At 45.3% G+C, this 12,089-nt stretch overlaps 1 protein-coding gene and 1 pseudogene across 1 annotated transcript in view; one reads left to right on the top strand and one right to left on the bottom strand.

The window, feature by feature from the left end:
* The window catches only part of STARD8 (StAR related lipid transfer domain containing 8), a 74,583-nt gene extending 64,814 nt beyond the window's left edge, over nt 1-9,769 (bottom strand). The window contains exon 1 of the mRNA XM_054574258.1: nt 9,694-9,769. Within this exon, the coding sequence (XP_054430233.1) occupies nt 9,694-9,741 (48 nt within the window). The 5' untranslated portion in view covers nt 9,742-9,769. The remainder of the gene's footprint in view (nt 1-9,693) is intronic.
* On the top strand, nt 3,234-4,503 carry LOC129071125 (ribosome production factor 1-like; annotated as a pseudogene).
* Nucleotides 9,770-12,089: the final 2,320 nt, after the last annotated feature.

Raw genomic sequence — 12,089 nt, 5'->3', positions numbered from 1 at the left:
ACTCCCCAAGTGCCAGACTTCCCCTTGGCAACCCCAGCCTTCAAACTACTTGGATGCTAAGATTCCTGGTGACAGCCGCAGCCACAGCAGCTCAGAGGTGGGCCAGATGGGTGCGGTCAAGGGGCTCCACTCCCCTACCCCACTGTGAAACCTCTGACTCTACATCCCAGCCCAGGTTGCGTGAGTTGTTGCTCCCTGGTCTTGCTTCTACTGACTTGGAAATGCAACCCAGGCTTTGGCTCCCAGAACTTCCCAAACCTCCAGCCGTTCTCAGGACCTAGGGGCCACTGGGAGGACTGGCCTTCAGTGCAGTCTCATTTCCCTGACCCAGGCTTTCCTCTCCTCCCCAGGGACCTTGAGTGGAAATCACTGACATTTTGGGAGCAGTTTTTTTTTTTCACTTGGCCTGGAAGTTCAGAGAAGTATATATGAAATATAATGGGAGTGCTAGACAGCAAAGGAAACCATCAACAAAATGAAAGGACAACCCACTGAATTGGAGAACATATTCACTAGTGATACATCTGATACAAGATTAATACCCAAAATTTATAAAGAACTTATACAACTCAATACCAGCAAGAGAAACAATGCAATTAAAAAATGAGAAAAAGCTAAGAATACTGAAACATCAATTAGAAAAAATATATACATCCTTTTGTTCATAGCAGCGTTATTTGCAAGAGCCAAGATCTGGAAACAGCCCTTGTGCCCATCAGTAGTCGAGTGGGTAAAAAAGCTGTGGTTCATTTACACAATGGAATACTATGTGGCTGTGAAAAGGAAGGAACTCTTACCCTTTGCAACAGCATGGATGGACCTGGAGAGCATTATGCTAAATGAAATAAGCCAGTCAGGGAAAAATGATTTCTATATGATTTCATTCATATGTGGAGTCTAATGAACAAAATAAGTAGACAAAATAGAAACAGATTTTTAGATAGAGAACAGACTGACAGCTGTCTGAGGGGAGGGGGTTGGGGGAGCTAGGTGAAAAAGGTGAAGGGATCAAGCCAAAAAAAAAAAAAACAACCCTCACATATAAAAACAACAGTATGGTGATTACCAGAGGGGAAGGGGATTAGGGAAGATTGAAGAGGGTAAAGGGGAATAAATGGTGATGAAAGGAGACATGACTTGGGGTAGTGAACACACAATACAATGTGCAGCTGATGTATCATAGAATCGTATCCCCGAAACCTATACAATTTTATTAACCAATGTTACCCTAATAAATTCAATTAAAAAGTAAAAATATATGTGATAGTGCCACAACTGGAGGGACTCTCAGAGAGAAACCAATCTAACCCCTTCATTTTATAGGTGGAGAAACTGAGGCACAGATTACATAAACACAGTGGATAGAATATGGGCTTTAGACCTAGATTTCCTGGGTTTAAAATCCCAAGTTTATTATTTAAGAGCTGTGTGACCTTAGATAAGTTTCCAAACCTTTCTATGTTTTAGTAAAATAATGGTCATGTGAATAATAGCACTTGCCTCATAGAGTTACTGTGATGGTGAAGTGAGTTAATATATGTGAAGGACTTGGAATAGTGTCTACTACATAGTATATGCCCTATGAATGTTAGCTAATATTAGTTCTAAACTTTCTCTAGTGCTCTATAGGAAAAAAAAACAAACATGGCAATGCCAATCTGCAGCCTTTCCCACCAGCCATATTGTCAGGTGTGTCTTCCAACGCGCCCCCCACTCATATTGCTTTTGGCACCAAAAATGCTAGAGGCAGCAAGAATCTGTGTCCAATACGTAAGTTAAAGTCAAAGCCTTGCTTCCTACTTCTCATCTCAACTCCCCAGTGCCTCTCCCCATCTCTCCCACTCCCTGGAACAAACATTGTCCAGAAGCTACCCTTCTTTTTTCCTTTATGGATCATCCCTTCAGATTCTAATCCAAGTGCACATCTACCATGAACCAGGCTTGTATATACAGCATTGCACTGGCAACTCCACTGAGTCTTATCCACTGAGGAGAGGCTGCTTGCTCAGGTCCACTCAGCCTAGATGTGGCAGAGTTGGGCATTGCGTGCAGGTCATTCTGACTCCCTGTCCAGTGTTCTTTCTGCCACACCAAGCTGCCTTGTGTTTGGAACCAGGAGACTCTTCTGAGAAAGCTTCCTAAATCACCCAAAAATTAACACATCTCCCTCTTAGTTTATCTGTGCCAGTGACCCTCAGCCCACGGACTTGTGCTTCACAGATACATAGCATATGTCAGCATCTAGGTGATCTACAATTAGCTATACAGAGACAATTCACAAAACACAGGTGTGAATTTTTCACCTGTGTTGGAGCCAGTACCCACCACTCAACTGATGTATAATTTGACTGGTCTGTGGAACTGCAGAGAGGGGTCCTGGGGGTGAAACCTCCTTCTCTGGGGTAGAGGGTCTTATCTTGCCCTTGCTAAGTGGTTTTTCCATGACCTGAGAGTCTATATCATAACTCCGTTTTTTGGACCCAGTAATTTAGAGGTCTCCATGTATACAAGTCTCAGGTATGCACATCCAAACTCAGGCTGGTTAATGGACCTGTTGTAGTACCTTAAGACAAAACAAACTATCTGAAGAGGTGGTGAGCCCCACATTGCTGGAGGTGTGCAACAGTGCCTTGCCATCCTCTTGGTAAAGAGGACCTCAACGTGGAATGTAGGAACGACATCCAGAAGTATGTGAGGGTTTCTACACATTCATATGCTCTTCTGAATTCTCTACACTCCCTCTTGCCCCTCCCATAGCAAATACACACTGCATGTGGCAAATGGTTCTTGCTTGGGGCAACAAGGGTCTGGAAATATAGAGACGTCCTGGGGGCTGGGAGTGGAATTGCTGAATCACCACTCATTGCCACGCTCTCATCCTATATCCTGCCACACTGATTCTGGGCAAAGACTGGGAAGCTGCAAGCTGGCCTGGGGACAGCAAGGACCCAGAGTGTGAACAAGCACGCATGAGCATGTATGCATATATGAGCACATGTATGTGCATGAAGATGAGCCTGCGGAAGGGGTGTAAAAGCACACATCCCTATGAACAGGTGCCCAGGCAGCCACCTGAAAGTCTCATGCACACTGTGGGAGCTCATGAACAAGACAGAATGCTTCAGGATGTGTCCTTGGGTGAATACAGGAGAGCCCTCGTGCACATATGCACTCCTCTGTGTGACTAAATAAGTGAGGACAGTTTTCCATACAGATGCCAAGGAGCAAATGCCATGCAGAAGACTAGCGGCAACACAAAGAAAGGCCTGAAATGCAAAGGCACTACCGAAGAACCCCAGGAGGCTGCAGTCGTTGAGGATGGGGCAACAGAAAGCAGGGCCTAACCCCCGAACACATCTGTCTTTCCTCCAGGCTTCAGCATTTCGGAGATTAAGAGCAAAGAGTGGCAACTCTTAATGTTCACAAGGTGGAAACAGCAGCGGCAGAAGGAAAAGTTGGCAGCTAAGAAAAAACTGAAAAAGGAGATAGAGGCTCTTGGTGATAAGTCTCCACCGAAGCCTCTGCCCAAGAACATTGGCAACCAGCGAGTGTGTAATGCAGCCACAGGGGACCCTAAAGATGAAGATATTGCTGCTGATGAAGCTACAGATGAATTTGCTCTTACCTCAACAAACTTCTCCCAAGGTTCTCATTACAATATCAGATAGACCTCAGGGCATTACAGTATGACTCTGTACAGCTCTTCACAGCTATACCAAACTCACATGTTTACTACAGAAGAGGGCAGGCTCTGAAAAAAAATTATTTCACAGTGCATCTAAAGAGATTTCACACATCTGATCATTATTAACGAAGACTGTAAAACAGCAGCCCTGGCTGGTGTGGCTCAATGGATTAAGTGCTGGCCTGCGAACCGAAAGGTTGCTGGTTCGATTCCCAGTCAGGGCACATGCCTGGGTTGCTGGCCAGGACCCCAGCTGGGGACGTATGAGAGGCAACCAACCAATTCATGTATCTCTCACACTTCGATGTTTCTCTCCCTCTCTCTCACTCTCCCTTCCCCCTCTCTAAAAATAGATAAATGAAATCTTAAACAAAATCATGAAACACCAGATGGATTAATTATGAGTCACTTGCCAAATGGATGAACTGCTCATTTTAAAATGAGCAGTGTTCATCCGCATAAAGAAATTAAGAGGCAAAAGACCCCACTGAACACATACCTGAAATAATCTGAATAATTTTACAACACAGCACAGTCATTCTGTTGGACGAATGTTTGCATCTCTCTTTCCCCATAATCCTCAGTTTATTGGAAGGCAGTTAGCCACATTCCACAATCAACAGGATTACACCTTCTTCAGATTTCACAGGTACATATTCAAGAGTGAAAAGAAAGTGGGAATTCAGGAACTTGGACCACATTTTACCTTAAAATTAAGATCTCTTCGGAAAGGAACCTTTGATTCTAAATAGGGAGAATATGAATGGGTCCATAAGCTCCAGGAAATGTATATAAGTAGAAGAAAATTCCATTTATAAAGTACTGAAGGAGTGGTATTAGATTTTGCTGAACAGGCCAACTTGAGTTTGTGGTAGAAAACTCTTCAAAATGGCATTTACTGATTTCATACACCTTCTTTCGTGTCTGGAGAAATTACCAAATGCTGTGAATTACCACTCACTGTTTCTGTAGGAAATACAAATAAAAGTCATTTTGGTAAGAGGTTTTTTTTTTTAATATGTGAGGACAATGACTTGGGAAAAGTGTGGTATCCCTCTTTGGACCATGACTGGGTGGCTAAACTCTACAAGGCTTCCTATTTTAATAGAGATGTTACTATGCGTGATTTGCTTTGCCTCCCATAGAAGTTCTATGGGTAGATGAGACAGGGTTATTAACCTGTGCATGGATGTGTGGCATGTGTCTAGATGCTGCACCTGGGATTGCTGTTAGATACCACCAGAGACAGGTTGTGTTGAGATTTTGCCACAGAATAAGTAGGGAAATTACGGTCTATTATATAGACCATGTGTGGATCCGATTGTGTCCTGGTCCTTGTGTGACCTTGTGCATATCTCTCCCTCTCTTGGGCCTCAGTTTCCTCATCAGTAGTTTGAAGAGAGAGAGAAAAAAAAGACAGAAGAACAGATGATTTCTATGGATCTTTCCATCTCTGATATTTTGTGACTACCTACCTGTTATAAGAGGAAAAAATTGAGGGACAGTGGGGAGTTATTGACCCTCTCAAAGTCACCTAGACGTCATGACTGAGATGGAGCTCCAGCCAGATTCTCCACCTCCCAGGCCAGTGTCTCCAAGGAACTGATATGCCCACCTGACACAAGAGAGTAACGTGAAAGAGGATCCATGTTCTGGGCACTTGCTATGTACATAACACCATGTTTAGGTGCTGGAAGGAGGCAAAAGGACACACTGAAGAAACAGCCCTGTGTGTGCACATGTGAAAGTGCAAGGCTAGAGAGTGCACTCATATGTGTGTTTGGTTGTTCTGAGAAACCACGGATACCTTCCCGGCCCACTGGCCTCCAGGAAAGACACATCAGACACGTATGGAACTATTTATACTTGGTTCATCTCATATCCAAGCATCTTGTCCCTTGGCTGCCCCTAACCCCCAGTGCAGCTCAAAGCAGACTGGGGCCCTGGCCTGGCTTCTTGCCACCTTCCCAGTATCCCTGGCTTCTAAGGTGTCACCCTTCAGCTCCCAAATAGGTCACTTCTGGTGTGGAGGCTGTGGCAAAAGAGCAGACATGACCTGAGGCCTTAACCCTGGAGTTTCCAAATATGGAATAATCATTGTTCTTTGCTTTGGTGCCTCCAGTGTGCAGAAAATCTGCTTCTAATAAGCCATGTGTGTTGACCACCTACTCCATGTCAGTCACTTTAAAGACACCATGCCCGAACCCTCATGGCATTTCTGTGCGGCAGGTGCTGATTTTGCAGACAAGGAAGTTGAGGTTGAGACAGGACTTACTCAAAGACACACAGCTAGTATATGTGCGTGCGTGTTGGGTGAGGTGGGGTGGAATTCAAACCAAAGTTTCTCTGTTTCCCAGCTCCTCGTGTCTCTCCAGCTGAGGGAGAGCTCCATATGGTGTGGAACACAGTTTCCCCATCAGGACTCCAAGAAGATTGAATAAGATGATCTAAAAGGGCCTTTTTAGCTCTGGCAGGCTCTGCCATAGCCATGCCCCTCCTTGCCATCAGCTCTGCTGTGTGCTCAGAGAGGGCAGGGGGCTCAGAATGGTGCACGCCCTCAACTGGGCTTACAAGCCCAGAAGCGCTGCCTGTCTGACTGGGCCCTCAAAGAACTAGCATTGGGAAAGGAAACACAAAGTCCAAGTGTGTGTATGAGTCTGGCAGGCTGCCTTCTCGCCCTGAGATCTAACTGTGTGTTGATTGGTGTCTGTCAGCCCTGTGTATATGTGCCTGCACATGTGCATTTGTACTGGGTGTGTGCTTCTGTATGTCTACACAATTTTGTGTATGTTCCTGGGTCCATTTGTGCCTGCATGCTTTTTCATGAGAAGGTATGTATTTCTGTATAAGTGTGCCTATTTGTATATATGCATGTAGGCATATGTCTGTCTGTGAGTCTATAAGCTTGTTGTTGTGTATTGTTTGTGCATTTGCATGTTTGTGTGTGTATAAGCTTGAATAGCATGTCTATGCATGTGTATGTATAGCTGAGAGTATGCACAAATACGTATACATTATGTGTTTGTGGACATGCACACAAGTGAATGTGTCTGTGAGTAGTAGTATCTAGGACCTGGGATGGAGAACCCTAGCCTCTCTTGGGATTTTCCTACCCCAACAATTTCTAAGAGGTTGGCATGGGCTGGTAGTGCTTTCTAGGAGTCTGAAAAGATTGGGGTAATTAGCATAAAGGGATTTAAATCTATGCCAAGCACTCAGAATGGTTGGCCAGGGTAGTGGACAGGGGTGCCAATCAGGCATCAGACCCCTCGGGCACTTTCACTTCCCCCTTGCTCTGTCCTTATCATTAGATCCATCTCTCATCTTTTCCCTACCCATCCACACCACCATCACAGCCACCTTACCAGACTCTGCATCACCACGTGGCCCTACACAATGTCCCCACCCGAGACTGCTGGAGTGCTTTTCTTAGAACCATCCATTTAATTATATCCCTAGTTTACTAAAATCCCCCTGTCCCCTAACACAACAGTCTCCAGACTTTGGAATTTCATGGATGAGGAAGACAATGTTTAAATAAATAAATAGGGGAACAGTCAGAGAGTCACAAACATTTTTATTTTTCTGAGGACAGACAATTTAAAAAAAACACTCTCACTCCTATTTCATAAAAGAAAGATAATTTGAACTCTACCACCATAAGAACATAACAATCTCCAAATAGAGAATAGTCTTTTCAGTTGAATTAATTTAGCTTTCTGAAAACTGCACTACATTATCTCCACTTTTCTTTCATTTCCTTGAAGAAGAGAGAAAATCTCATTTGGGACCATGAACCCACAGATTGATTGCAAACCCTATGGGAGGCAGCCCCTGGTTCCCCCTTTCTATTTCCTCCCCCATGAACCCCACACTTGAGGCACAGGGTTCCCCAACCCACCACCACTTGACTGCCTCCAGACTCTTGCTCATGAAGCTCCCTCTGCCAGGCATGCCTGGAATGCCCTTCCCCCTTTTTGGACTGATAGAATCTTCTCTTCCTTTAAGCCTCAGTCTCAGCCCAAATGTGACCTCCTATGAAACTTTTCCAAGTCCCTCCAGCTGGAAGTGATCTTTCCTTCCAAGGGTCCCAGCCTTACTCTTATAGTCAGAGTAGTTGCTTGAAAGTCTTCTGACTGGGTTGAAATGGGCGAAGTCGCACAGTGTCAAGAAGAGTATAGAGTTAGGAGTTCAGACCCCAACTCTATCAGTCATATCTGAGGGACCTTGTAAACATTTCTCAATCATTCCCAAGGTCCCTTCCCCATCTATAAAAGCAGGAAAACATAGGTTGTGGTGAGAATTACTATCACAGTGAATGCACTGTTGGGATGGGATCACTGATTAGTCCCCACTGGGAGCATCATCCCTTCTACCCCTATTGCCATCAAAGGCTTTCAGTTTCCAAATGGGCATCTCCCGAATCATTGGATGAGCGTAGATGAGAGCAGAGGAGCGGTACTGACCCAGCGTGCTCAGTCACTGTCCAGCCAGCAAATGTTTGAGGGCTTTTGACTTCTCCCCTGTCCGGAGGCATCTTTAGCAGCTGCCCACTGAGCTTACTGCCTGAGAGCTGTCATCTGGCCCTCTGAAGGACAGGTCACCATAGCCTCGGAGCACTTGTGAGCTCATTCAATGCCAGTGGGAGTGTAATTGCTTAACCCTTTTGATAAAACCATTTGGTAATTATATCCAGGCCCATATACCTGGATATGATTGGTCATACACTTTTAGCTTAGAAATTTCATCTTTGGGAATCACTACAAAAAAAAAAGGACTCAAAAGGTGTTTACTATAGTGTTATTTAAAGCCATGATAAAGAAAAGGAAAAAAAAAATCAATGTTCAAACAATACGGCAATGATGAACTAAATTGTAGTAAATGAAATGGATAAGATATCACACACCCTTTAAAAATATACCTTAAGGGAAATTTGAGCTAAATTAATTTCAAATAAGAATAAAAATAATATAAGCATGGTAAAGAATCACAGCTTTGAAAAAAAAAGGCAGAACTGGAGATGAAAAAAAAAAAACTGAAAGAAATACACTGAAGTGTCAACAATGATTTTCCTGGGTATTGAAGATAATGTGTGGCAGTTTTTTCTTTTCTTCTCTATTCTCCAAGTTATCTGAGTGACTAGATACAACTATTGTAATGAAAAGATCATTTTAAATAAACAGTCCCCCCAAATGAAAAAAAATGCCTATGTCTGGTAAATAGAGGATACTAAGTCAGCATCAGTTCCTTGGTTCCTGAGAGCAGAAATCATGCCCTATGTAGCCTTGTAAGTCACACTGTGCTGCTGTATCCCCAGCATCTGAGGAGACAGTAGCAGTCACCAAAGATTTCTTAACTGCTGGACTATTTAGCAGAGTAGGTGCTTGATAATTACTTGTCACTTTTCCTACCTCTTCTTTGAGGACAGAAGCCATGTCTGTTTATGCCTTTGTGCAACTGCTATGGTGCCTAGCACAGAGTAGGTGCTTGTTATATGTTGATGGACATTAGTAATAATAATCATCATAATAGTTACCATTACTCATATGGATGCTTCATGCCAGTCATTACATTAGATACTTTACACGCATTTTCTCTTACATTTGTATAACATAGCATATACATTCACATATTGTTATATATAAATGTTATATAACATTTTTATAACATTTAACATGCAAATAATAACACCAACCTCTTCGTACTATGAAGTTGGTGTCACTATTGTCTTCCTTTTAAAGCTGAGGGAGCTCAATGGGATTAAGAATCTTGCCTTAGTGGCAAGGCCAGAGAAGCAACAGAGGCAAGTTTTATGAAAAAGAGCCTACTCATTTTCATGGGAAAGCAGCAGAAAAGATCACAGAGTGGGTTAAATGACAAAAGTGAGACTTGAACCCAAGCCTTTCTAGTGCCAAGGTAGTCTCAGAAGCCCATCTGTCCTTCAGCCAGCATGCAGTGGTCTCCAGCTGCCTCCTTCCCCCCTGTGCTGGGTCTGAGCAGCCACTTACCTTCACTTTCCTGAAGCAAGCCCAGAAAACGTCCAACAGAGGAGGCATGGTGGGGCGCGGGGAGCTGGCAGCACCAGGCTCTGCTGGGTACAGGCTTCTCCCTCTCTGGGGACCAGGGGCTCAGCAAGAGCCAGCCTTCGTCCTGTGCTCCATCAGCCAGCACTGCACGGAGAGGGGAGAAGCAGAGAGCAACGGCTGTCCTGAGCTCAGCTCGCCTCCACTCCAGGCGCCTCCCGGAGGGCCGGCTGAGGGAGGGAAGAAGGGAAGGAGGGGGTTAGAGAGGAGGCTAGCTAAGGAGGAGGGACCAGGAGGCGGGTCACTGATTCAAACTCGGCACCGTTAATCAGTTGGCTGGGACCGGACAGCAATACCAATTGAAATTCCCTCAACATTACAGTTCCCAAGCTTGGAGTGTCCAGCCCGCCTGCTTGTTCACCCGCCTGCCTGCTTGCCACCAGCTCTCCCTGGGGGCCTCTGGGTACAACCAAGACCACACAGGGGCTGTGGATAAAGTGCCATGGAAAAGTGCCCAGAGAGGAGAGCCTTCCACCCAGGCCAGCCCCAGGCAGGTGTGAAAGCAGTCAGTGGATGGGGAAAAGCTGTGGCCTTAGGAAACCGTCTCAGACTGGAAGCTCTGGGCCCTGGGTTACAGGGTCATCCTCCAATCGTGCTCTAAAGTCAGGAATTGTGACTCACTCTGGCACCTTCAGGAGTCCCCTTCCTTTCTGGGCCTCGATTTTCTTGGCTGTATAATGAGAGGCAGGGTCACAAGTCTCTAAGTCTCTAGTCTATTGTGTGACTCCTGTTTGGGGTTAAGGACAGGGTAAGTCTGGGAAAATCTCCATTCTGGCCAACAATCACAGCTGTGCTCAGAACTCTCGTGCTGCCCTGGGAGCCCAGAGGAAGTCAGGTAATGCCCCAATGAGAATCTGAACCCCCAAAAGCATTTCCTCCATCTCCCTGCCTCAGGGCATTATGGTTCTCTCCTAGCTCAGATGGCCTGGGTGTGTGTCCTTCTCTGAACATCTCCTGAGGACATGATATCTTCCCTCCTTTAGTCACTCCCATGCTCAGACTCCTCCAGATCCAGAAGTTTAGCCTAGAATTGTAACCTGAACACTCTGGGTACACTGGTGTACATTCTTTCAGTGGAAATAGTTAGTATTAAGCAGTTGTAGAGACTTTCAGGGCCGGAAGCCATTAAGAAGCAGACTCCTCCTCTCCCAAGCTTCAGCAGGCAGGGTGCCATGGCTGGCAGCCAGAAGGCTCCCAGGGTCCCCATGGCATAAGGCCAGGCTTGGGTCTCTGGGGGCACATGTCATCACAAGGCCCAGAATAACTTACTCCCTGTGGCCTCACTTCCCTTTCAGAGATCTGAGACGGTCAGGCAAAGGGCCAAATGCTAGGACCCTAGAAGGTCCTAAGCCTGCTTTGAGCAAGCCTATGCTCACCTTTGAGGACTTTCCTCATTAGTGGTTTGGTCCAGAGATTTGTCCCGTGGGTTCTTTAAGGATCCCTCTGGCTCAGCTGACAACTTATTCTGTGGCCCTCAGCTTTCCCATTTGTATCCTGGGGAGGTCACCATAGCTGATCTCTCCCCTTTTCTCTAGCCCATTCTGTCGTACCCTGTCAGGATGATAGTCAGCCAGAGGCAAGACTGGCTCCTTCCCACCCACCTCCAACTGCACTCAGATTTACATGCGACAGGGGAGTGATACAAAGACGCAGAGCAGAGCAGTATCCTCTCCTTTGAACACGTACCCCTTTCCCCCACAGCCAGATAACCATAACACCTACCCCAATTGTAGGTTTAAATGAAATGAATTAAAGCATTTAGAACAGTGCCTGGCATAAAAGTAGTCTCAATAACTGTTATTTCTTATTGTTGAAGAAGTTGAGGCTTTGGGACCAGACAGACTTAGATTTGAATGCTGCTTTGGTTAACCTTTTAGCCATGTGCCCTTAGGAAAGCCATTTCACTCCTCGAAGCCTGCTTCTTCACTGTAATCTGTGGGTTCACTGCCTATGTAAGGGAACTACTGCTGAGTCAATGACATGACACGTTCACACTTGCCATGCTTGGCACACAGGCAGTGTTCAATTCATGTTAGTTCCCCCTGCTCCCTCTTCCTGCCCTGGATGCTCCTGATTCTCCCTGCAGGAAGATCATTGATTTGGCATCATCTACACCTGAGTTAAAATCCAAGCCCAGATCCTTTTTGATCGTGTAACCATCTTAGACAAGACTCTATCTCTGGCACCCATCCTCAGTTTCCCTGGCTGTATCATGAGGAGGAAGATAAAGATCCCTACACACCCGCCAGGCTTGTCATTAAGGAAGAAAGGATATGAAAACTCTGACACTTAGTGGGTTCTTTTCGGTGAACACAAATCCT

The sequence above is a fragment of the Pteronotus mesoamericanus genome, unplaced genomic scaffold (genome assembly GCF_021234165.1).
Source record: "Pteronotus mesoamericanus isolate MK-2021 breed Mesoamerican mustached bat unplaced genomic scaffold, CSHL_Meso_final contig_256, whole genome shotgun sequence".
NCBI lineage: Eukaryota > Metazoa > Chordata > Mammalia > Chiroptera > Mormoopidae > Pteronotus > Pteronotus mesoamericanus.
This window is presented reverse-complemented; position numbering and strand designations above follow the sequence as displayed.